This window comes from Chlamydotis macqueenii, chromosome 2 (assembly GCF_036417535.1).
Source record: "Chlamydotis macqueenii isolate bChlMac1 chromosome 2, bChlMac1.mat, whole genome shotgun sequence".
Lineage (NCBI taxonomy): Eukaryota > Metazoa > Chordata > Aves > Otidiformes > Otididae > Chlamydotis > Chlamydotis macqueenii.
The window spans coordinates 24,852,683-24,879,709 of record NC_141557.1 but is presented as its reverse complement, the minus strand read 5'-3'; the positions used below and the strand labels follow the sequence as shown (position 1 = coordinate 24,879,709).

Below are 27,027 nucleotides of genomic sequence, written 5' to 3'. Positions count from 1 at the left end.
TTCATTGAGTGTGAAGACAGAGAGCAGAGACAGAAAGCAGAAGGAGGCGGCTGCAGCCTTTGTAGTCGGGGAGGAATGCGGAAATGTTGAAGCACTATGTCAAACTTTTTTGAAACGGGGTCAAGTCACATTCAGCCAGCGTGGGAAAGCAAGGGGAAAAAAAAAAAAAAAGTTGAGGAGAAGGGAAAAAAAAAAAAAAAAAAGGCAGCAAGCTGCTGCGGCTCCCAGGCTGAACAGAGGCCGAGGGAGAGACCGAAGAGAGGCAGCGGCGGAGCAGCGGCCGCGCCGAGGGCCGGTGCCCGAGCCCCGCACCGGGAGGCTGCGGGCGGCGGGGCTGCGGTGGCGGCGCTGCAGCTCCCCAGGGGCCGCCGCCGGCCGCGATTTTTATTTCGCGTTTTCTCTTTTTTTTTTGTTTTCTTTTTTTTTGTTTTCTTTTTTTTTTTTTTTTCCTCCTCGGGCAGGGTGGGGGCGGGAGGAGCGGGCCGGGGGACGAGTGCGAGCTGCCTTCTGCGCCAAGGTGCAGCCCCGGCGGCGGCGGGAGGATGCGGGGCGAGGGCGGCCGAGCAGCGGAGCAGCTACCTGTGTGGCCCGGGCGGCCGCTGCCGGGACCTGCCGGAGACATCGCCATGTGAAGGGGCAGACCCCGGGCCGGCTCTCCACCCCGCCTCGCTCAATGGGAGGTTTGTTTTAGGGAGGACTCACCCCCTCCCTCCCCACACCCCACACCCCCCCCGCCCCCCCCCCCCGCCCCAGGGCTGAGGATTATTTGGGGATCTGGTGGCGGTGGAGGCGGCCGTGGCGCAGACCAGGTAACGCGGGGCGCCCCATGTGCTCCGTGCACCCGGCCCCGCGGCGTGGCCCACACGCCGCCCCCCGCCCGGCCCGGGGCGCCCATGCCGCCCCCCCCCCCCCCAACCCCCCCCACGCGGACGCGTCTCTTCGGCGGCCGGGGCCGGGGGCAGCGTGCCCCGCCGTGTCCCCGCACCCCCCCTCGGGGTCGGCGTGGGGGCGCCCCCCGTGTCGGTGGCCGCGGGGCAGGGGGCTGCCCTCCCGGGGAGCCGCCGGGGGGGGGGGGGGTCCCCTCAGCGTCCTGCCGAGCAACCCAGCCGGGACCCCCCCCTCACTCCATCCCCCGAAAGGAAGCGGGGGGACGCGGTTCCCTGCGTGTCCCCCCGCCGCCACCCCCTGCCGCGTGTGGGGCGCCTGCAGAGGGGAGCTCGGTGCCGAGGCGGGGGAGTGGGGGGATCCAGGGGGCACCCCCGGTATCACACCGTGCCCGCCGCGGGCGAGCGGTAACTTTCCACCCGGCGCAGCGGCCGCGCCGAGGCAGGCCCGCCCGCGGCCACGCACACGCGCGTCGCCGCTGCCCACCGCCCGGGGGCGCCCTCCGCAGCGGCGCGGGATGCAGGGGGCGCAGAGTGTGGGATGCGAGGAGGGTGCGGGATGCGGCACCCCGGGGCAGGTGTCCCCCCGCGGCGGCGGGGACAAGGTGCGGGGGCCGGCGCTCGGTGATGCCGCGGGCGCGGAGGTGCGGAGTGGGGGTGTCTCGGGGTTGCCCCACTGGACGGGGCGGTGCGGTGGCGGCCGGTGGTGGCAGCTGGAGTCGGTGGGGCAGGGTGGTGCCTCCGGCTGCAGCCGGGCAAAGTGACGAGCAGCGGGCAGTGGTTTCCTTCAGATTGCTGCTCTTCTCATCTGCAACTGAAGTGTTAGATCAGCGTAAATGTGCAAAATACCCCTGGCTTTATGCGGGGATTCACATTAAGGGATCCCCGAGTGAGCTATCCGGGGCTCTTTAATCCTAGCCCCGTAAAAATACAGTGTAGGAGAGAGTTACAGCCCTGGAGGTCACAATGTCATTATGCTAAAAAGGAGCAGGGAGAAAGAAGAGGATTGATGTGGAGTTTTGTGAGGGGCAAAGATTTGCCCACAGTCCTGCAGAAAAGCGTGGATGAAACTGGATGCAGAAGGAAGTGCTTCTGGCCTCCAACCTCGTGCACCACACGGCAGAGCGTGCTGGTCCCCAAGCCCATCGTCCATCGTGCCACTCTGCAAGGAGCGGCCAGTCACACGTCCAGCGGTAGCAATGCCCGCGGCCAAAACCCTTGTGTCTTCATAAGTTTGCCACAGCGTACGTTTCTGAATCTACCTCTAGCACACCGTGCTCGGCAACATTACTATCATCGTTTAAATATGTACATAGTTCTCCTCCCCACAGGCACTTTGAGGCAGGAACTCGTTCCTTGCGATGTGTTCATACCAGGCTTAGCACAGGGGAGAGCAGATCAAGGCTGAAACCTCCAAGTGCTATCGTTTGCAAATAAGTAACAGTAACATAGCATGGGATGTATTTCCAAAAACCCCCACCATGTGCCCTGAAGAGATTGTTGAGTCCTGCAAGCCTGTCGTAAGCTCCTGGACATAGCTTCCTCTCACATATGCGTCGTTGGCCCTGCCGTCCCCATCGTCTGTGTCTCACGGGGTTGTTGTATTCAGCCTGTTGCTCAGTAAAATCCCACAGCATGTGGTTGCTTGGTAGATGCGTGCTGTAGCCTTCTGTGCAGACTGTGATAACTACGTGGTGGTGTATCAGCTGGGCAGGGACGTTGATACATGTGTCAGCCTGGTGGTCCACGTCTTCCTTTGCACCACATTTTTGCTTTGCGTGTAGCTGCCTACTATATTTGCTTAATTTTCTCTGTTTTTAAACAACACAAAGTAATGAAGTAAACTAAACTCACTTTTCTTGCCTGGTTTGTCCTCCAGATCTAATTGGCTTTACACAGACAATGCTCCCAAAGACTGTATGATAATTCCTGGTGGCTGAAAGAGGAGGCACGTTGGGGCCCATCCAGAAGAGGACCGGGAACAGGAACAAGAGCTTCCTACTGCCCCTCTGGCAGAGGTACCAAGTGTGCGGTGTATCTGCAACGCAAGCGAAGTACTAGTTTTCAGAAAGCAAGTGAGACCGAGAGCCTCCCTGAGGCACTCATAGCGCAGGAGGAAGAGGAGCGGCCCCAGCATGGATAAGGACAGCACAAACCTGGCTGACCAGCAGTATGAATGTGTGGCTGAGATTGGGGAAGGAGCCTACGGGAAGGTGTTCAAAGCCCGAGACTTGAAGAACGGAGGTCGCTTTGTGGCGCTGAAGCGGGTACGGGTGCAGACCAGCGAGGAGGGGATGCCACTGTCCACCATCCGAGAGGTGGCAGTTCTGAGGCACCTGGAGACATTCGAGCACCCCAACGTGGTCAGGTGAGGACGTGGGGCAGGCGTCCCAACCAGCAGGGTCCTGGTTTTAGTACAAGAATTTGGCAAGCAAGAATTTGGGTACACAAATGGACTGGACGCTAGTTTGGGTTTGTGGATGAAGTGAGCACTAAACTGTGTACATGGAGTGTGGTTTGAGGTTTCAGCAGGCCACGGCACTGCCTGCCAGGCCTCACCTCCTCCCTGTGCATTGCTTCCCACACACACAAACACCCATCTCCAGAGGCATAGGTGTGTGACTGAAGCGTTTGAGCCGATGGGCAAGGAGCCATGTATGAAGCCATATATACACACTGTTTCCTCAGGCAGAATAGAGAATGAAAAAAACCCCAACGTCTCCCCTGGTTTTGTCTCAGGTATTAGTTCTGCCGGCTGCAGCTGGCTTTTAGCAGCTCTGTTCATTATCAGAATGGCAAAGATTGTGAGAGCAGTAGTGGAATGTGCGTTCCACATTTTTAGATGCTTTTACAGAAAATTGTTACTTCAAGAGAAGTAACAGCTTAAGACTTCAAGCTTTGCGGGCGGCCTTAGGGTTGAATACTGTTTGACTGATACGAATTTCACCACGTGCTGATAGTTGTGCTACCAAGAGTGCAAACGTGCAGACATCAGGCCTTGCTGGCAAAATGGCAGCAGTGGCCCCAGGATGTCATTTCTGTCATGTCAGTAGCATAAACCCCAGGTAAATGACCTGTGTTCTGTGTTCTCTCAGTGGTAAGACTGGCCCTACCGAAACCTCTTACATTCTTCTACAGCTGGAAACCTCCAGCAGCCTGTGAGCGCCTTTTATTAACATTGGGAACTTTAAGAAGTCAGCTTCACTGTGCAGATAGCCAGGTAGGCAGTGATTTGAAACCGGTCAGCATCTTGCTGATGGTGCTGTATTAACAAAAATATTTCCTGTTATTTGTGTTATTTTTACGGACATGTTGCATAGCAAAAGGAAAATATTTTTTACTGCACTAACACCAAGACTCTTTCCGTCCTAGGGAAAGACACACTCTGAAGTTAGAGGTGACCTTCAAAATGGCTTGTAGCTGTGATCTTCCGGTTTTAGGGTCTGAGATGAGGGGATTTATAGCAGGTGCAAGAGAAAAGACAAGACAGAGAATAATATTTAAAATACAAAAGGGAGTAGCTAGAGATAAATTCATTTTTCTTCATCTCAAGGCAATGTAATACAACAGTCTCATTTCTGCCTAAACTGAATAGGTAAAGCATGTGTATTCTGAAATACTGATAATGGAGCGTGTGTTGGTAGAACGTCGTTGGTCTCACTGCAGTGAGCAATGAGATACTGGCTGCAGCTCACACTTTTCCATTGCTAGTCAAGCAAATCCACTATTTGGTTAATAACCATTGTTTTGATGGGACCTAGTAATGCCAGAGGCTTAGTCTATAAATTTCAAAAGTGGAGGCATCTTAGTGTGGACAACATCTTGTATTTGATCACTGAATCAAGTGCCTTGGTTTATAGAGGAGTGCGCACCAGATTCTTCTTTGGCAGTAGAGACAATTGAGAGTTTGCAAAATCTCTGAAATACAGCACAATAATTTATGAGAGTAAATAAGTATTTACGTGTCCAGTTTAGACATTTATGTATTTGAAAATTGTAAACCTTGTTTGGCAATAATTCAACATAACAACACTTATGAATTTTTCTGCCATTGAGATCTTTCCATATGAAGTAAAAGATTTTTTTAAAGAGCTTTCTAATCCTGAATTCAGCAAAATTATGAAAAAGTAAAATTACTGTTTTCAAAAGAGCTGTTTGATGAACTGACTATGCAGCTGCAGGCTTGTTTTGCTTGGTTTTCAGTGCAGTGCAATCTCAACATAGCTTTGCGTGAATATGTTGAAACTTAAAATATTTGTACAAGTTTGAATGAAAATTCATTGTCTGCAAGCAGTAAATATGTCAATCAGCAATATGAGAATGTAGTTTCAGGTCTTCATAGTGGTGTTATGAAGCCTGTGCCTTTTGCCATAAGCAGCATTTCAGATGCAAAGGGTTGGGCTGTGATCTATCAGGACGCTTGGGACCTTGGCTGCACATCTTTTTCTACAAACAGGCAGGGAAATATAAGAAACAATTTCAAACATTACCTCTTCTAAAATGGGAGGAAGGCTATTTAAAAACTCACCTCTGTTGTGCATGTTTTTAATCTTTATAGCAGATGAAGCTATAAGTAGCACTTTGGAGTGACTGAAATGATATCCTTATAATGAAAGATTATTTGAAAATATTTAAATGCCCCAGTTCAGTTACAAAATAGGGTAGAAGAGTTCGTAATTTATTGAAATTAAAGGTCTATTTTTGTATTATGTAAATATACTCAGAAAAGGAAATACTGTAAAAGAAGATCTGCAATTTTAAGCAGCTGATCTAGCTGCACTTAATTATTGAACATACTATGGTCACAAAAATATTCATTGTCTGGAAACTGGTATCATGGCCAGGCTAGTAAATAAAAATAATGGCAAATGCATTGTCTACATACTGGATTAAAATGTACATCATTTTCAGAGCACTGGGATAACAACACAAATATCTGATTTTTTTTTTTTTTTTTTGGAGGGGACGTCTAGCTTTCTTTCTGAACATTACAGACAACTAGCCTGAGAGGATAAGTGAGAACTGCAAATATAATGTTGAATCTGTTACCTCTGAGTAATGGCATGTGTGATCCATGTGTCGCTCAATGCAAACAGACAGTCATTCTGTAAGTCAAAATTTAGACAGACTTCAAACACATGAGCCGCATAAGCCCTGTGGTTGGCTGTGGTACTCTGGTATCGGCTGAGAGCAACAGCAGAAATCACAGGCCACATCTCATCACACTGAACTCAAAAGGTAGCTCGGGACATCTCCAGAGAGTACAGTAAGGACCTCAGCAGTCCGGGGCTTCTCTGTGTCCATGAAGTGGTGCTGAGTGCGAAGAACAGTTTGGTAAGGAAAAGACCCAGTATTTGCTAGGTAGAGATAGAGCCCCATGGTTTCGTTAGTCACAGAGCCATGATGCAGGACCAGCATTGCTACTGCAGCCCAGGATTGTCATAGCAGTCATAGATTCCCTTCCTCTAAAATCCTAAGAAACAATTAAAGCGAAAGCTGGTTTCCAGTGCATGGGGGATGGAAAAGAATTTTCTCTGTAAAGTGGAAATGTCTAAATAGCATAGAATAATTTTAAACTAAATATTTATCATATTTTCCCATGCTACTGCATGCTAATTATGAGAGTTTTGTTTTGCGTTTCTTCTCTCCAAGTCTGTCATTTCCATACTTGTACAATGAAGAGATGCATTTGTCGCAGCATGATTGCTTTTATAGTGATAGATAATGAAGTTAAAGAAGACTTCACTGCAGAATAAAGCAAAAAGAGGTGCAAAAAGTGAAAGGAAGTCTAAACTTCATCAGAAAAATGATGGTAATGGAAGTCTCTGGACTATTGACTATAATGGGAATAAGGCCTGGTGAACTGATCTAAAATTCCATAAGACTGTCAAAAAAAGTATACAGAAAGGCATGGGAAAAATACAGTTAAAGGGATGATTGTTATGTAATTAAAATCCTTTCCTGTTCATATTTGGCCTTGTACAGAGTTCCCCTCTGTCAAGAGACCTTACTATATTCTATTTTTCTTCACAAAGAAAGTGAAAATACAGTCTTCAAGAGTAAATCACTGTGAATTGCTCTAACAGGAGGTATGTTGTAGGATTTGAAGTGTCCTGTGGAACTGGTAGGATGATTAAGGTGCTCCTTTAGCTCACCTTTCAGATAATAAGATGTAATGCTTTATTAAGGCTTTACTGTATACAGTAGTTAAATCTGGCAAAAATCAGCCCAGCACTTACATAGCTTAGTGCTACTCTGTTTGGGAAAAATGAAATATATGTAGACAAAGGACAGACTTTGCCAGGAATAAATGACATATTAGATTCAGGAAATGCCTGCATGTAAAACTGGGAGTATTCCCTGCTGTAATATATCTGTAAAAATTCTTCTTGTGATTACAATGCTAAATTCAGAAATATATATGTGTTCATTTTATCTCTCTCTTGCTGGTAATCAGATGAATAATTTCCCCCTAATGTTAATCATCCATCAAATTGTGAATTTGCTCTCTGGGAAGGTGAGATACAAGACAGAATACTGTTATTCTTGCAGTGCTTGTTTTCTAGCATATATATATTTAACAGTTTTAATAGTGTTAAATATTAAGCAAGTAGAGCAAAGCTGTGTAATTTTGCTTCCCGGCTCCTATTTCTTGTTTGATATAGCTTTTTTAGTATTTTCATGAGTTAGTAAGGCTTCAATTTTAGAATAACCAAAATTATATAGAATATAATCTATTAGAATATAATCTAATTTGGCTTATTAGTTCAAAGATAAGTGTGAGAAATCTTGCCATTCAAGGTTGTCATTACCATTTAATAAGGAATTAAAAATCTTATTTCTCTCCTTCCCGTTAACTTGTAGAATAGGTGCCCCAGCTAATTGACTTAGGTTCAGCAGCGTGATCCACCTGGCTGGAAATGTCACTCTATTCCTCAGTCTTCTTGGTATATGGATCAGGGGTATATGGAGGGGAAACCTAATGATTATGAGTATTTGCACAATTACACCATGTCCAGGGTTTTATCTTCTTTTATATTCATTGAAGTACAAATGACGCTGTAAGCTGCCTACAGCAGTACCCTCATATTGGTTTTTCCCTGCTTTTGCAGGCCACTGGTCCATACTCTTCCCTCTTGGCTCACACTCGAATACTTTTGGAGGTCGTCATCTGGTTGCCTTGGCAAGGCCACCTGAGTGTGGGGGGGAAGAGGCTGGGCACACGTGACTCCCCCATCCCCATGTGCTCTGGCATAAATAACAGCACTTGACTCTGCTCATAGGCCCCAGAACTCTGTGATGGCTTGGTGCTTAAAACTACATTATACTGAGATAGAAGGTGTCTTTTTATAAGTGTCTGAAATTCCCTGCCTAACCTGATAGAGGGAGCATCCAGAACAAACCTGTAACAGCTCATCAATAGCCAGCTAACCTTTTGCAGGACAATGTGAACTTGTAGTTGTTTTTTTTTGTTCTGTTTGTTAAACTGAAATGAGATGGGAACATGCAGAAGGAAAAGAATTTCTAAATGCAGTAGCTACTTTTGTTTGTCTTTCCAGTTTGCGGTGACACTGATATTGGCTGCTGGCTTTATTACTGTACCGTTAGTAAGTTTAAAGGATGATCTTCTCAAAATCATTCAGATGTTCCGTCCCGTCAAGTGAAACATTTCTATTTTAGGGGGTGTTTGTCTCCAATGAATTCTGCTTCCTTCCTTACTTCCTTTTTCTGCCAAGCTAATGTGAAACGCTTCGTGTGTGACATCACTCTTACAGATCAGCAGTGTGCTGTATTGTGCGATAGGATTTATTTTTGTGTAGCACCACACATATGGCATCTGGCAGGCCCCTGGAGAGAAAGTAGTGGTTACCTCCGCGTTGCTAGGTGTACTTGCATTGTCTTGCACGCAGAAAGAATAGAATAAGGTGCAGAGATGGAGTGAAGCAGAAGAGACTGAACTTGAAACTTGAAGTTGCCAAGGTTAAGGAAATTAATGTGGCAGATGAGTCTCAGCTGAGGTAGAAGAGGTGGATGAGTAATGAGAAGGAAAAACTGAACAATCTTTAGAGTCAGTTTTAGTCTAACGCAAACAGGATGGTCTTCCAGGCAGATGTGAAGACGGGAAATTCCTTGGCGGGAGAGAGGCATTTCCAGGCTGGAGCGTAGTAGTGGTCAGAGTGGAAGGGCAATAGTCCCTGCGCTGACCTGCTGCAGCGAGGCCCTTAAAGTCTTGGAGAGGGAGGGGACTGCCTACCTGGAAATACGGCAAGGGGGCAAGTGGCCGACACTGAACAGGGTTTGACAGTAGGTAGGGTCTGGAGAAGTTTGTTGAACTGGCAGAGGACATGGTGAAGTGACTGCACATGAATGCTGGTGTGTCATCATCTGCTTGCAACTCTGTAGTACACAGAACAAGCATGTACAGGGAAAATTAGGTATATTCTTCCTGTCCATATTATTGTTTATTAGTAATGGATGTGATGATTTAGTTTGAATACGCGGTCTGCCAGGAACAGGACAAGATAAGAACATGTCAGGAAGGAAGGGTCGAATATGGAATAGTCTTCTGAGCCTTAGGAAATCCAGTTTCTAGAGGGAGTGCAAACTTTCTTCAAGAAGTATTTTATCTTGTTCTGAATCTAAGTTTTTTACAAAAAACATGTTTCCAGTCTTTGTGTAAGTAAATGTTAGTAATTTTAGATTATATCCAGTGCTCCCTTCCTTCTTTAAATCTGTTGATGGTTGTGTCTATGCTGTTCTTGGAGAGATCTAGTGTTGCTGGGTCCTGGCCAGAGTGGAAAACCAACTCATTTCACCACCACCGTTGCTGGTGACAGCCTGCAACTGCCCGGCAAAGTGTAGGCACCCCCTGGGTTAATGGAGTGGGGTCCAGAATTCAAAACTGAGCCTTGTAAAAGACAGGAGAGTGGATGCTGCACCCCAGCAAACAGGGGCCAGGGTAGATTAATTGGGACTTTCCCGTTTGTGTCATGGTACCTCAGTGCCGGCTGACGTGCAGAATAGAGCAGGGAGAGGGAAAGTGCTCTCTTCCCAGGTGTTTGACGGAAAATAGGCTGGAGGCTGTGACTTAGCACAGCACTGAGTGAGTCACTCAGGTACACTTGGTAGGATTTCAGTCATTGTTTGAAGGTTAGCCCAGATATGAGTGCATTATCAAATAGAAATAGCCATGACATTAAGTATGCGCTGAATTGTAAAATGCTTTTCTGAATAGAGTTCAGGGACAATGTACGTAAGAATATGAATCACAGATATTGATTCTTATTCATGTATTACATTAACTGAATCCCCATTTCCAGATAATTTTTCTATTAAAAGTTAAAATAAATCATGCAGGATAGATAATATAACTATCCTGATATAGCGGTAATGTGAATTTGGCCTCAAGAATGGTTATTTGTCTTTGTAGTAATTTTTAGTTGACTTAATTTAGTTCTGAAGTTTTAAAAGTATTTTATAAAGTTTCATAACCCTAAATACAATAGAAGTTGCTGTTCATTCCAAAACTTTGCAGCTGTATATAGATTTTTACTTGATTTTTACTCTTTGTATGAAATCTAGTTCTTTTTCAGTTTTACTGAACAAGGTCATTCTTAATGATCTAACAAATTATCAAAAGATAACAGTGCTCATATATAACTGAGCTGTGGGTTTTTTTCAGTCAAAAGAGAGGAAATTTCTCCTCCTGTCTCAATTCTTCATGTATTTTTCTTATATTCTGAAAAATATTTTCAATTACGCATGCATGATTTTTTAACAGCTATACCTTTAAACAATAAAGTGTTTGTTAGTAATAATCCACTTTAGAATTTTCCAAGGAGTGTTTTTTTCCGTCATGTACTTTGACATTTTCCATTGGGGAAACCTCCATTTGGGAAGCTTTTGATGAGATGATCATCAGAGAGTGGAAATGTGGCTGTCAATTTCCAAACTGTTTCAAAATACCTCATTGCGTCCAAATTATTGTATTGATTTTCCTATTTATTTATTTACCCTTAGACTGTAAAAAATTTCCCATCCTTAGAAAATGGTCACAAGGAAATATTCTGCTAAAATCAGGCCTTAAAATTCTAACAGCACAGTTGTGTGTTTTCTTTAGGCGGAATAAAGAATGTTTTCTATGAGTAATAAGAAAGTCTTCCATATGATGCTTTAGATGTCTTTTCAGGGAAAAGAAGATGGGTCTCTAGCCTAGGTAGGATCTCACATAATTTTGGGACCAGGTGATGATTTCGGATACCTAAATACAGGGTGTACCGGAATGTGCCCGTTTGCTGATATTGGCAGAGTTGCCCTGGGGTAGATTTCCCATGACACGCCTAGCAAACTAATTACAAAAAGCAGAAAGTTCCATACTGTTTTAAAAGCATTCATACAAACACTGGCTGGTTATCACTCCAGATTATCATTAACCAGGTGACTGATCTTTTCTTAGTAAAAGAAAATTTAAAAAATAATTCATGTATGAATTCAGCTTTGCAGGAATTTCCCACATTTAATGACTGAAAACTCAGTTCTATTGCAGATGAATCATACTGAGTTTAAATGAAACCTATTGAGTTTGGACTTTTGCAACCTTAGTCAGTGCAGAATGTTACATATTTTGATAGAAACAGAGAAAGGAAGTGAGAAATAGAATGGAAAAGCCTATGTGATTTTTTTCCTCTCTTTTATGTGAAGCTTTGGCTAGTCTTTTAATACCTATTTGAATTGTGGTCGCTATGATAAATAACTGAAGGTGTCTGTTGCTGTTTAACAGTGTCAGAGAATTCCCTTCTCCCTGAAATCAATTAATTATAAACTGGAAATTTCAGTACTTTGTTCACTGTTTGTTAAGTTAGCATATTTCTAGGAGCTTTCTGTGAATGTAATTCCTAGCTGCACTGGTGCTTTTGTTTCTCTTCATCTATGGAGCCAGGGCTCTACTGTAAGGATAGAATTCTATCACTATTTTTTTTTTTTTTCACATTTGATGTGGTGTTTTGCATACAGCTGCAGAGTAGACAGTTACCTTTGAAAAGAACATTTGGCTAGTTTAATTTGATTAGAGCAAACCACCTCAATCATTTCTGAACTAAGACGGTTTTCATTTTAACTTGGCAGTAAGAGTTGGGAATGTACTGACTGTGTTTAGATGTTTGGGGGAGGACTCATTTGGATACACAGCTACCGCTGAAGTGAAACAACCTCAGAGGACTTTGCCCACTCTGCTCCTTCCCCATAAAAAGGGAGGGCTGTGAAGCCATTGAATGTCACATTAAGCTTTCAGTCATTATGACAAGAAACTGGACTCCTTGTGAGTGTTTCTACAGAAAACTGGAAGCCTTTAACACATAGAAATGCATAATCATACGTTTAAAAATCCCTCATTATATTAAAAACAGATATAGGATTTGGAAGTCTTTTATTTACAACAAACTTAAACACCCCTAGCAACAGCATTTTGAATAAAGTTATAATAAAATCCAACATATAAATAGAAAGATGGTGGGTTTCTCATAGATACAGTGTATCAATGTTAAAATTGTACCCCTTTCAGTAAGTCTTCATAAGATTCCCACCTTCTGCCATTCTCCTAGCTTTGACTTTCTACCCCTTTCCTCATCATATAGATATATTGGATGGGTTTTTATGTTGCATATTAAAGATGAAATTAGATTCTTCAGATTTACAGTACTGTGTATTATATATGATTTTTGCTTTTCAGTTGCCCTCACTGGTGATCAAATAATTTTCCTAGAAAAACTCTTGTGGCTGCCTAGAATATTAGTGTGTCTCATAATAAATTGTAGCCCTTCAGTAAATTATGGTCAGATGGTATTTTCCAGAAAAGATTATTCTGATCTTTAAGTGCTCTGACTTTGCAGTAGTGGATCGTCATATATAGAATATTTTAACCAGAAGATTGCGGCTGAAGGAAGATCTTCTGGTTATTCTTGTAGTATGTTCTGAAAACAAATATGTATGGTTAACTGTTTGTCTGTGTAAGCAGCCTAACACTCACTACTAATGAGGGAAATGCATCGACATCTTCCAGCTAATCCAAGAAGGAATTGTAAATTTAAGGCTTGAGTTTCCGTTGATGAAGTTAAGGTTCATAGAGCTACACTAATTCAAACAGCTCTGGTTGTTCAAAACATAAATTCCTAAAGTTAAGGTGAACTAAAATGCATTGGGAGATGCAGACTGTGCAGAGGAGTCCCATCAAGCATGCACATTTGAGACTTTACTATTCAGATTTTAGACACTGGAACTATTGAGTTTGCTGAGTTGCAACTATTGAGTTGCAATGCTGTGCTTACCCACCGTCTCCAGGTTGCATCACAGACACAGTGCTATGTACATCTCCCTTCTTCAAGAGAAAATGCTTCTATAGCTACAATTAGAGACTTTCTGAATGCTGTACAGCATTGAAAGTTTGCACCTAACTTGTTATTCACTAGAACTTTTAGTATTGATTTCCAGGTTTCTTTGGGATGCTGGAAGTTAATGACCTGTATTATTTTTTTTCTACTGGGAAGTAGGTTATACTGTGAATCTCATTTTCCTAATTTTATATAACAGCATACTTCGTATTTGTGGTCTGTACGACACAGAGATTGAGCAGCATCTGCGCTTTTAATTAGTGTGTTGTTTATCCTTAGATAACCTTCTAGATTGCTAATGGAGATAGGCCTACCCACAGATCTTTGTGGTTTCCTCACAGACATCTCTAATCAATTTGTTGCCTTAATGTTCATCTCTGCTTCTTATAAAATGCTGAGCAACAAGTTTTGATCAAAGCAATAATAGCTATATCCAGACAGGCTTGAATCAATGACTATAGTCTGAAAATCAGAATTAAATGTCTCATTAAACTTAAAAGATTTGGCATTCTTTGAGGGGCCCAGACAAGTTAGTACTTCTGCAGAACTGAGCACTTGTATCTCTTCATTGCACAGAATCCCATTCATCACATTGCCTTTACGTTCATAAATCTGATATTTTTGGGAAAGGAGTGGTTCCCAAATTTGATGTAGTAACAATAGGCTTTAGAAAAGAGAGATTAAGAAACAGGAGGTAATAAAAAAATTGAACAATCAAGAGGAAGAATATGAAAATGCTTTGATTTTACATGGTGGGTACTTAAACAGAGATTTGTAGCAGCACATTTTGTCACTTGGGACGTACACCTTTCCCTGGTGTGATGCTCTTTCCAGTCACTGGAAAGCCTAGCCGCTGCTTTTGATCAGTGGCCTTTTACTGGGCACTAGATGTAGCAGAACAGTTTAAAAGTGTTGGTTCCTTGAACTGTCCAGAGGGGTGGGGGATATCAAAGGGAGACACCAAACTTTCTCTACCCCTTTTATAGCTCTGCTGCAGTATGTCATAGAATCATAGAATCATAGAATCACATGGTTGGATGGGACCTATAAGATCATCTAGTCCAACCGTCTTCCCACTACCATTGCTGCCACAGCTACTACACCATATCCTGTAGCTTCTCATCAAGCCGCCTCTTGAACACTGCCAGGGACGGAGACTCCACCACCTCCCTGGGCAGGCCGTTCCAGTGCCTTACCACTCTTTGAGAGAAAAAATTTTTCCTCAAGTCCAATCTAAACCTCCTCTGGTACAACTTGTGGCCATTTCCTCGGGTCCTGCTTGTTGCCTGGAAGAAGAGGCCAAACCCCTGTTCATCACAACCTGCCTTCAGGAAGCTATAGAGTGCAATGAGGTCTCCCCTGAGCCTCCTCTTCTTCAGACTAAACAATCCCAACTCTCTCAGCCGCTCCTCATAAGACTTGTGCTCCAGACCCCTCACCAACTTTGTTGCCCTTCTCTGGACACGTTCCAGGGCTTCAATGTCTTTCTTGTAGTGAGGGGCCCAAAACTGAACACAATACTCAAGGTGCGGCCTCACCAGTGCCGAATACAGGGGGATGATGGTAGATGCATGGAAGGTACACATAGCCATGCATAAAAAAATAAAACAGAAATGTAAGATAATAGTGAGCAGACGTCTAACTTTAACCATCTGAATATTAGAAGTGTACTCCATCCTAGTCATTTAGGCTCCCCATGGTGAGTGCAGAGAAAGGATGCGTTTTGGCAAGTAATTCATCCCACACACCCTCCGTACCCACCCTGGAACAGAATAAATGGCCCTCTGGGAACGCCTGCCTCTCTCTTGTCGACTACAGAGAAAGCCCAGGTGACTTATGCAGAGTGGACACCCAACTGTAGCCTGCTACAGCCAGATGAGGTTAATGCCAGTCAACGTGGTTCAGGTTTGGAGGTGGAAAGTGGAAACCCTAGCAGGGAGTTTGTACAGCACGTAAGAGAAGTTACAAAAGCAAATAGGAAATTATTTTGGGGGTGGGGGAACAAAAAGCTCGTACTGAAATCAGAGGTCACTTGAACTATGAGAAATTAGAGGAGGTAATTGACTAGGAACTTGTATTTTTTACCAAAGTCTGCAGTACATGGATTGCTGGTAAGAGTTTGTACAAAACACTTTTTTTTATCAGTTGGCAAAACAATGTACTTTTCCTAATAGCATAGTGTGGATTTCTCTGAAATGTACTGACTTCAGACAATCTGCTTCTAGTTTGCACTTGGCATTAAAGTACAAAGGGGAACAGGATGTAGCTGAAATGGGTGGGCACTGCCTGGTTATACTGTACCCCATTTTAAGCCCCAGCAGAAGCCATTTTGGTCAAAACTTGTTAATCTTTTACACGAGGAAGAGTAGCTGAAGATGTGTGTTGGAGATGGCCACTCATGCAGCCTACAAGTGGTTTAAGGCATCTTTCGAAGCTTTCTGAGACATAATTTCTCTTGAGTATTTTTCTCATTTCCCTTCACTCTGCCATACTGGTCTCACACAGGATTTGCCACTAAGTGGGCTAATTATCTCATTATTGATAAAATTCTGATGCTACACATGGTTTCCTTGCCTCAAATTCCTTTCGAGCAAATTACGTGATTGTACAGTCGCAAGTAGTTGGAAAATTCTGATGTCTAACATCTTCAGCTCTTAATTATTGAAGACCCGAGTGCTTGGAAAGCACTATACCTTTACCCCTTGGTATATATATTTTTTTAATTTAAAATTTTATTTTTTCCTAATCTCAAAACATGTCAGCCCACATTGCTCGGTAATAGCCTGCAAAATTAAAATCAATCAATAATGCTAACAGATTCTTCATCATTGTTTAGATTGAATGTCTGTTTGATCTAGTTCTTTTGTGGCTTGATTTACAAAGCTTGAAAACAACTCTTTTATTGTGGAGCCACTAAGACAATATAATTGTAGTAAAGCAAATAAGTCACTCTATTAAGCTGTTTGGATATGCATATTACATATGTGTGTGTATATATGGAAAAGAAAAATAATGAAAATTTCAAAATTTGACTCATTTATACTAGAAAATTCATAATTATTATTTTGTAACATGACTGAAGATTGTTAGGCATGTAGGACTGCAATTAGTTTAAAGTCTATGCCTTAAAAATGTCTGAACAGTTTTCTTTTTTAAAGTTAAAAGAAAAAGTGAAAGGGAATGAGGGCAAGCCAGGAAAAAAAACATCGCAAAAGCTAATTGTTTTTTAAAAGTTACATGACATTGGGAATTGGAACTTGGAACTGAAATGCCTTCTCACTCCTCAGTATAATAAAGTAGTAAATTTTATTAAATATATTCTGGGAAGAGTAAATTAAAATTATAAAGCCTTATGTGAGTGGCAAAGAGCCCAGACAATATCCAAAAGAGTAAACATCTAATGGCTTAACCTAACTGGGGCACAGTCCACTGCAGCAGGCAATTGAACAGAGGATGTCAATATTTAAAAGTACCAGAACTAATTTTTTAAACAGATGACTTTCTTTTTCCTTCTGTGTGCAGTACAAATATGTATTTTTAGAGGCTTTAGGGAATATTTAGATGATGGGATTATGTGTCTTTTTTTAATATTGACCTTTTAAAAAATTTTTCAAATCTTATAAATTTAAGGTCATTTTGATCTCTTTTCTTTCAAGCATTAAATTGCCATCCTTAAATTGCATTATTCACTCAGTTCCAGAACACATTCATCCCAGAGCACATCCTTTATTTAAAAATATTGCATTATTGCCTTGTCAGCTTTTAAATGGAGAGTCTTCTTAAAAACTGTTGTGTTCTTGAGATAATTTAGCTAAAATTTTCTGAATGGACATGATTATCATGGCATTTCTAATATGTTGATCACTTATTTTCAGAAGCCTGAAAACGTATTCATGTGCTTTGGAAAATCTAAATCCATGTCACTTGTCTGCCTTCTGAAGTGAAAACACGCAGACTGTACTGTGCTTAGATCAATAACCATATACATAGAGCCTTGCCTGCAGAGGCATTCATGGAAATGAAGACGACTGTGCCTTCCTGGCTTTAGCGAAAAAAAAAAAAGTTCTACTGTGTATGTTTCTTCCAAATGAACTTGAGACAGTTACTTCTCAGTTAAATATTTTCATAATCTGGACACAGATTCTTGTTTCAGAACATACAGATGACAGTTGTGATGTTTGAAACCAAGACATGTTTGCATGAAAAGTAGGTAAGGGAAAGCACCAGAAAGTTGGACTTTTCCTTCACAGAAAGTTACTTCAATTCTGTGATAACTCAGAAAGTGGCTGAATGGACCTTTATAAAACATATGAACTAAGTCACTTCTAAGTGGAGACAGCTGTGGTCTATTTAATATCCTGTGTAAAATGGTAGAGGTCAGCTTCCTGGAATAACTTCAGAGTTTTATTTCATGAATATCATACTGCTGCAGGGACCTGGGGTGACGGTGAGGCTCTTGAACTGAAATGTGCTGTCAGGCAGACCTCTGGGGCCATAGCTCTCCTTCTGGCTCTGCATTTGGTACAGGGTGGTAGGAAGCATCTTGTGGCCTGCGGTGTCTGTGCATCTTCTTAAATGTCTGTCATGTGGGTGCTTATTAATGCAGGCAACTAGTCTCGGGTTTTTCTTCCAATCCTATGTTCTTATGATTTAGACACTGGGATACTAATTGAGAACCATTGAGAAGTGGTACTTTGGACAACGAGTCCCTAGTTCTCAAATGTACTGATGACCCTAAGTACCTAGGTTATTTTGTAATTTGGGACCTTGGATCCTAAATCACTTAACTTATCTTGACAGTTTTACGATGTCTTTTTTTTCCCCCTTACAATTCATGCAGCCATATCTTTCCTATCTAAGACCATACACTTCCGTAATGTGTTCCCTGTATCTATTCAGTTTAATTACTCTTGACTCCTTGAGTTTGGAATTTTATTTTATTTTCTAACTCTTGCTATTCCAGTATATATTGACCATGTGGCATTGGCCTATGAAGACAAATAGGGTTTTTTTCACCCACATAGTCCACCCACACACGTATGTAAGTTACACGATATAGGAATTGATACAGTTGGTAGTCCAGTGACAGCTTCATTAAAAGCCTGTGGTGCACTAAGCATGAAAATTCGTCTAACTATTGTACATAAATAATGATGTGCAGTATGATTAGATACATTTCATAGTGTGAAAATTTGGCTTTTCCTTGCCTACGTATTTAAATAGAAGATAAAAGGAAGCTCTAAAGAAGAGCTAAGAGGGGTAATTGTTTCTGTTAGACAGAAAAGAGATGGAAATTGCAAAAAAAAAAAAAAAAATAGTAGTGTCACTGGAATGGGCAAGCAGACCACGGCCACAAAAGGCTTTTGTAGAAAAGACTCAGCACAAAAGACTGTGCTGGTTCTGTGGGTCCGGTATGGTGTGCAGTGTTGCCTCTTCAGTCAACTGCACGAAGGCTCAAGACCATCAGCTGTGATCTGAGTTTCTATGCTGTTTATCCAAACAGAGGTAAACAGGATGGTTGTAAGGTTTGGAGATGGATTAGAGAAAATGAGGACCAACTTCTTCAGCCCTTGATGTCTCTTGACTTATTCTTGAAATAAAAAATATTTATATGAACAAAACAATCCATATATGGCTTTTTAAAGGCTAGAACAATTTCCACCTAGCCTAGTATTTTTCTGAAGTGAGAAAGAGCAGATAGCTTAGGGAATGGTGTAAGAGCAGGACTAACCTGAAGTGACAATTTCTAGCAAATTAAGGCTCGACAGTTTTGACACTGACTTGCCTTGTGATCTTAAGTAATTTCTCTCCACTGCTTTGTAAGTCCATGCAGCGTTTGCAAGCAGATGTGAGCCAGCCCTGCCTCATTCCCAGGCAGATGCCTACTCGCCGTGCTGGTGCTTTGAGCCAGCTGGAAGCTGCGGAGCCATGTTAGCGCTGCGGAGCTCCAGCCATTACGCTCTGCTGTCCTCTCAGCTTCCTCAGCTCAGCCTGAGCTGACACCGGCTGCGTGGACGTTGCAGAGCACGCTGTCCTTTCCTTGCAGAGCTTGGGTAGATGTGCCTTGTTTTCATTCACCTAGACATAAAAATGTTTTAGCACTCCGGGAACCAGCCCTTGTTTTGCAAGATTTGTTATATTTTGTTCATTTCTTTCAGAAATGTGAAAGACGTTGTTGCAAAACAACCAAAATACAGTTTTGTCATGTATTTACATCTGACATACACTGTCATTTACAAAATGCTGCATTTATTTCATGATTAAAATGTAAATCCTCATCTCATGCTGTTAAAAGATGCCCCAAAAGAAATAGTTGCCTTTGCCCCAAAGTAGTAAAACCGTCGAATAAAATTTATTGCCAGCTCAAAATGCTACTAACACCTCATTTTCATTGCCAAACTCTGCAAATAATCTTTAATTTGTTTTCTTTTACATATGTGTGCATGAGCTTAAGGGAAATACTTAAAGAGCTGTACAGCCTGTAGAATACTTCCCCCTATGTGCATTAATCTTATGAGCATAAATCTGGCTCACAGTGCTGGGTAAACTGGCTGGAAAAGGAGGAAACGTGTATTAGACATCTACCTGAAGAACTGGAGGATGAAAGCACCTGAGAATCTTACAGAAATAGACATTTTTTGTTTTCTTTGCATGTTCTATTAATTAATTTCAAATTTAAAAAAAAAAAAACAGCTTAGTAGAAGAAATGATATGGCAGCTAAGGAGTTTCTATGGCCACGTGTGAATGAATGTAAATGAGAAAAAGAGCAGCCATGAAGTCCACGTTTTTAAAAACTTGTAAGATGTAGTGTCTTAAATTCTTATGAAACGTCTAAGGAATTTGCATGCTAATGGAAACGAGGATTCCTTTTTATGTATCGAGTGTTTAAGAGCAATTGCCCCTTGGCTAAATTTATTAAGCCAGAAAAATCTTGTAAATTTTCTATTGAAGATTTATTAGTCCCATTTGTTTCTGTTCTGTACAACACGAATATTAAATTCAATCCTGCAAGTTTGTCACAGGTGAAGCTCCCTTTCAAATTAAAGGAAATTCTGGACCTGAGCCAAAGCCAATTAAATACATGTACTGACTTCATGAGGCTTAGGTAAAGGCTCTTCTGTGCAGAGCTTTTTGGGACTGATCCTGGTCCGTCAGGGTTGAATGAATAGAGCAGAGACGTTCTCAGTGGCTTTTTTTTCTTTCGACGTCTCTCTTTTTTTAAGTTCCTCATGAGTAGAAATATTTTAATATATCTTCAAGAATAAATTGAATGTAATCTGGAATCCCACCAAATAAAATCGCTCAATTACCATCTTCCTGAGAAAGACTCATCTTTCTGAAATCCAGTCAAATTCAAGTGACTGGTCTAAATTAGTCATCTAGGCATCTTCCATAGCAGGCAGGGAGGGCCAGTACCCAGTGATTCAGCCAACCTACTTTCCCTTGAATATAAGGAGGCCTATGTGACTTTTTCAGACTGACCGTCAAACTCGTGAGCAGCTCCATTACATGAGTTATATCTCTTCCACAATAGCTGAGAGGAGAACTCCACACTCCACGAGATCTGCTAGGCTGTTCTGTAGATGAATGGCATTTGAGCTGTCTGATGATGGGTAGCCAAGGACAGCTACGTTCAATGGAGTTGTTGGTTTTCTTGCAAGCCTTAAATCTGCCCTCTGTATGTGCTGAATTGAAGTGTTACCTTAACTTTGTATTCCCTTAGTTCTGATGCTTTGGTTTTAGAATCAATATCCCCTCACTGTTTTCTTTCTCTTGTAAAGTTATATATTACTCTCTGCCACACAGTTTTTCTTTCAGAATGCAACTTATAAAGAAGAGTGCAATGTTTGGGTGCATAAATCTGGCTACCTCAGAAAACCTGGCCAAATCCTGTCTGTTTTTGTTATCCATGTGAGCAATTGCCTTTGTCTTTTGATTTTTGGAAATCACCTGAGTGCTCTTTACTTTTGGGCAGGTGGGATGTGATTCATAGGACGTTGAGTGGTGGCAATAGGACACGACACAGTGCCACTGAGAGGTCAGCTGAGTTCACTGTGCTGTCTTCCAGCTTTTACTGAAGTGAATGGAGGAATTCCCTTTGCCTGTAGTTAATGGTGCCCCTCGCATCAGGGCACATGGGCTTCTTGCGAATACATCTAGCATCAAAGCCTGATCAAAGTCATTCCCCGTATCAAGTGTAGCCAAAAAGCACTGTGAACTGCATCTTTATTTTTATGTCTTTTAACCGCATGCTGGAGGAGCATGCATGGAAATCAGCACACAAAATGTAAGATACCTTTTGGATTTTCACTTGGTCTATTGCTGGATGTCGCAGCTGCATTCGCCACCTAACCACCATGTTTGTGTTGGAAGTGGGTGGATATGTCTGGTCTTTTTTCAGAAAATTTTGAGCAGTTCTAGTGAATCCATAAACAAATTATTTCAACAGATGTAGACATTTTTTAAAAGTTGATTTCATGCAGTTTAAATATCCGGTGTTAAATTGCTGTTTCCATTTGTAAGATAACAAGAACTGTTCATATCTGTTGCTGTTTTCTAGTCCCTCAGGTAAAGACTGGGAAAGCAACAGTTCCCGGTTTTGTTCATTTTAGAATTTAAGGAATAACAAATATTGTAATTAACTCTTTGGAGTAAATCATGAACATTTTCAGAGATATTTCAAGAACTAACTAAAGGTAATTTAAAAGGTAGGAAGGAGAGACTGTGGTACAGATAAGGACACTGAGGTGCAAAAGGGAAGCTCACATGCAGGGCCCCGAGTCACAGAGTTCTCTCAGCATGGGTAAGAGAAGCCAGACCAGGAACCACAAACAGCAGCTATCACAGTAGATACGGGTTTAAACGGCATACCAGGATTTATATTGCACTGTCCAGGTAATGACTGGCTGAGTATAACACAGAGAAAAATTACCTTTTTTGGCCTTTTGTCTTTCATTCCATGTGCACAGACAATGAATTATTTTTTTTTTCTTCTCTGCTTTCGTTTCTGAAAGGTAGCAGGCATATAAGGGAGATGAAGCTTTAGATGATGATGTGTACTTCCTTAGAAGTCACTTAGGTTATTTGCATGCTGGAAGTTAAGCACGGCATAGGTTCTTTGGTAGTTTAGGTCTAGTGAATTGTGCAAGATCAAGATCTATGACAGGTTTTTTCTGCACGCTACTACCCTAACTCCAAAAATGTATTTCTGAACTGACAGATCTAAAACCATTTCATAAAATAGTGCTCAAAGCTTGTGTTATGTCAGCTGACTCTGCTGTCATAGCAATAAACAAACAGACTCTGTAAGAAGTTTGCACCTGATTTCCCAGAGTGGTGCTTGTTTCATTCTCTTATGAAGGATTTTCTTTGCTATAATTCATCTAGAGAGCCAAGAACATTGTAGTTAAGAAATGATACATAGTAATAACCGCAAATACAAACAAATGCACGTGACAGTGAACCATGCAATGCTTTACTGTTTTACTCCTATGTACACTAATTGCTTTGTTTAATACATGAATATACAGCATGTTATATTAAAAAGCCTACAGACTTCCTTAATAATTCCTTGTATACGTTAGAACAACACAATTCAAATGACTAAAAGAATTAATTTAGTTTTCAAATCAACAGCTGTCTTTACTAACATATATGCTATTTATTTACTTTATGCATGTCGGTATTGTCAACTTCAGCCATTTTTTCAAGCTTTTTTTTTTTTTCTCTTCTGTTTTCCTGCTCTTTTGCTTTTGCAGTGGAGTTCACAGTATTGTTGAACCATGGAAGTTTTCCTTTTCTGAAAGTCAGCTCTTGAGCCTTCTTTGAGAACTACTGACCATTTAGTCCCAACTCTTCCTATGAAGCGTTGTAGAAATATATTTTCTTACACGGCTTTAATGTGTCAGTGTCTCACGAATCACTAGAACAATATTTTATCTAAGCATCTTAATCAAAAATGTTGTTAATGCCAGTAAAAGTACCACAGCAAGACATTTTGCACCTAGTGCTGTTTCTAGCCCCCTCATCACCGTACCCGCTTTGGGCTCCTTTCAGCTGCTGCTGGTACCGGCCCTTCCTGGGAAGTGGCAGCAACATCGTCATGGCTCAGATGTATCTGCACCGTTTAGCAAGCCCCCTTACCTTGCTTGATCAAAGGCTCTGATGACTAGATTTGCCCTTCAGAAGTGCTATCAGTCAGGCTGATAGCCTCTGATATTTGTGTTCCTGAAGGCTTAGCGTATGCTGGAAGGTTAATTCTGATTCAATCAGAACTTGAGTTTTGCAACCATCTCCCAGTATAATTACGGCTGTAGAGTAACCTGGAGGTCATTGAGGAACAGCACACCCTGAATTGATGGTAAGCATCAAAACAGCGGACGACTTCTGTCATCTTCTATAGTACCTGCTTCTTTTTTTAGGTTTCCCCATACATCTCCAAAAAGCAAAAGCTTGGAATCAAATTTGCATTGGAATTACTTACCACTTTAAAATCTGAATTAAACATCTTGGCAACTGCTGTGATATTGTAAGGATTTAAAAAACTATGTGAGATGGTACAGAGTATCAAACAGGACATTTGATTTTTTGCTGTGAATACTTTTTATATGGAGTGGAGGGGTACTATTTCCTTTGTTATTTTTCATATGTTGGCATCACCGTCAAGCCTCAAGTCTAGACAGATTAGATTATTAAGCTACTAAAGAATAAATGATAATTTACAGTCTTGTAAAATCTTCCAAAAATGAGTTCTGGGTTTTATTTAAGTCTAGGAAAGAGGTGACCAGCTTATATTTAGATCCTCTAGGTTTGGCACAAGCATGAATTCAAAATATAAATTGCAATGTGTAGTCTGTAACAATCAGTTTGACTGTGAGCTACACATGAATAAAGACTGGATTTTGTTGTAACCCATCTTGCACCAGGTACAGCTGGGAATCCAGAATAACTTCTGTGCTCCTTTCATTTGACTTAAACAAAATAAATACTCAGACATAAGTTTTATTTACATGTTGAGCAATTTAGGGAATGTAAAAAGGAATGCAGCTTTCCCTGAGCAAGGTGTTCTACAGAAAATCTAAAACACTTACTAAATGAAACTTACTCCCTGCCAATGAATTGGAGCATCTTTAATTTGTTCTTTTAACTGGAAGCTCGCAGAAGCTTACTGGAAGCTCTCGGTACTCTATAACGGCAGTGTACATGACTCTGAAAGGCAATGTACATTTGCTTGCTCGAGGATCACATGAGAGCACTATGAATAGGTCAGACAGCTATTGCTGATCCTAAACAATCTGTCAGCGACTGTCTTCGCAACAGGACACGTTATTTTTCTGATTTGGGGGTGACTTGGCCTGTCCCTTGCAGAGAGAATCTGACAGTTTGCTTTGTACGGCAGCACACAGAGTAAGTGTTGGCACCAGAAGGTTGGTATTTTCCCTCCATAATGGCAATTGCTCAGTGTGTGGCCAGTTTGGATTTAAAATCAATTGCAATGAGATGAAGCTGTTAATGGACTGGTGAGGAGTTAAGTATTTGGTGGATGAACTGTAGGATGAGTCCTGAAAGTGAAGTTCTGCAAGGAATGATATTGTTTGAATTACTGAGCCTTAACAGATCCATTTCTTCTCCTTGCCTATTAAAAATAATCTCCGTTCGTGAAGAAGGTGAACAAGAAATGGCAGTGTAAGGGCTAAAAAAGACAGCACGCTGCTATAAACAGAGAGGTGCAGAAAACATCTTGTCAAGCGTATTTTTCCTTGAAGTAAAACTCTTTAACAACTGCATCTTTTAGTGACTTGGGTGGCACAGTGGGTAAATGTACTTGGCCTTTTCATCTTTTGGGCACAAATCTTGGCTTCTGTTGAAAATGAAAATGAGTTTGGGTGGTTTCATTGGAGCAGACATTTGTCTACATCACAAAACCATTCGGTCTGGCACCAGGGCTCATCGTTGCTCGAGTGGGGCCCAGCGCAGGAGAGCAGGGGTGCTGCAGGTCAGGGCTGCAGGCAGTACTGAGCGTTGAACGCTTGCCCAGTCAGCCCACACTATCGGACTTTAGCCAGTGCTATTTACTTCGCTTTCAAGAGCATCTATTTCTCTCTGTCACTTTCTCTGTCTCTCTTCCTCACACACACTTAAAGAACAAAAACATCTTTTATACAGCTAAGCATTTTGAATAATTTCTCCAAGTCAGAAAGGGAGAGAGACTGGAAAAAATTACAACACAAAGCTCAGCTTGCAGATGAACGGTTGCCTTGTCATCCTAATATCCCCCTTCCTTCCCTTAAACCTCACTGGTGAGTGGGCTATAAGCAAGAATATTAGCTGTATTCTGCTGGAGTAGGTCTCCAGGATAGGACTTTGCACTGCCTTGCTTCCATCATGCAATTGCTTCGTAGTGGTAGCTCTTTCTGCTCTGTGTGCAGCAGATAATCAATGAGTGACTGCAGAGTTGAAAGCATCTATCTGCATAACATCTGCAGATAACCTAGATAAATTATTTTATTTTGTCTGATGTTATGTTCTGCCCTTTTCTGCTATTTGCCAGAAAGAGGTTTCTTCTGAAGGCAAGAAGCGATCCTGCTACTCTTTCCTGTGAGGGTAGTGGAGCAAGGAAAATGTTCACAGACTCCAAGAACCCATTAGAAATGTAGAGAATAAGGATTTGAGATGTAAAGGTGCCATCAGCAGTATAGAGATACCCAAGCTTATTTTAATTAATCAAGTTTGACTCTAGGCATCTGACTGCTGCTCATGGTGGGCTAGTTTACCGTGCTGCAGACAGTGCTGTGCTATCACGCTCTACACTTTCAGTACCGAGGTGGGTCAGTTGAGTGTGGTCTAAGTGTCTCTGCATTATGTTGCCATCTGCCATGGAGGCATATCCTAAGTATTGATGCACATCAGTACAGCTGGCATGACAAGCATGTTGGGAAGCTCCTGAAGACCCATACACTTTCGAAAATTGAACTTAGACCTTGCATTACTACGTGCTTTTGCAAATGTTATCCTAGCAAAAGGCACTTAAAATATGAGATACTTTGCATTTAGAGGCCTGTTCATCTGCATGTGCTCTTCTTCCATCTAAAAGTACTTCGCTAAAGCTCCTTCCAGTGAGAAAAATCTACATCTGAAATATCAGCTTTCAGAGGCATGGAGGAGTAGGTGATTGCTGATTAAGATGAGACAAAGCAGCATGTCCTGAACAAAGGGAAAGAGCTCTGTCATACGTTTCAGAGTGTGAAGCTCTATTTCCTGTTTTGGTACGTGGGACATGGTTCTTGTAACACACATGTTCCGCTCCACTTGCCCAGCTATTGTCTTCTTCATCTGAAATATGACCCCTTTGTTACATTACATTGGGTATATGTGATTCCAGACAGAGACTGGTTTCTGTTAGCAAAGTTTTTTTTCCTCTTCAAAAGCAAGAAAGGAGAAGGTAGCTAATATTAAAAGTATGGGGAAAACTGTTTTTTTTCAAGGAGTACGTAGTTTAAGAAGTTGAGGTGAACAAAGGACTTGCTGCTGAGTGGCTTCCAGAGAGCAGAAGAGTCCAAGGCTGCTGCTGAAGTTTGGACTCAAAGGATGCCTGACTCATTCTTCAATGCTTTTAGGTATGACAGGCTGAAATTTTCTGTGCCCTTGAAAATTATGGACCCATAGGATTAATCTGAGCCAAAGGCAGCGAAAGCAGAAGTTATTCAGGCTCCCTCCCACATATTTGTCAATAAACCTCAACCATGACCTGTAGAAG

The 27,027-nt window shown here is 41.8% G+C and overlaps 1 protein-coding gene across 1 annotated transcript in view; it reads left to right on the top strand.

Moving 5' to 3' along the window:
* The first annotated feature begins 503 nt into the window (after positions 1–503).
* The window catches only part of CDK6 (cyclin dependent kinase 6), a 126,976-nt gene continuing 100,452 nt past the window's right edge, over positions 504–27,027 (top strand). The window contains exons 1-2 of the mRNA XM_086741570.1: positions 504–680; positions 2,764–3,252. Coding sequence (XP_086597696.1) covers positions 3,020–3,252 — 233 coding nt within the window. The 5' untranslated portion in view covers positions 504–680; positions 2,764–3,019. The remainder of the gene's footprint in view (positions 681–2,763; positions 3,253–27,027) is intronic.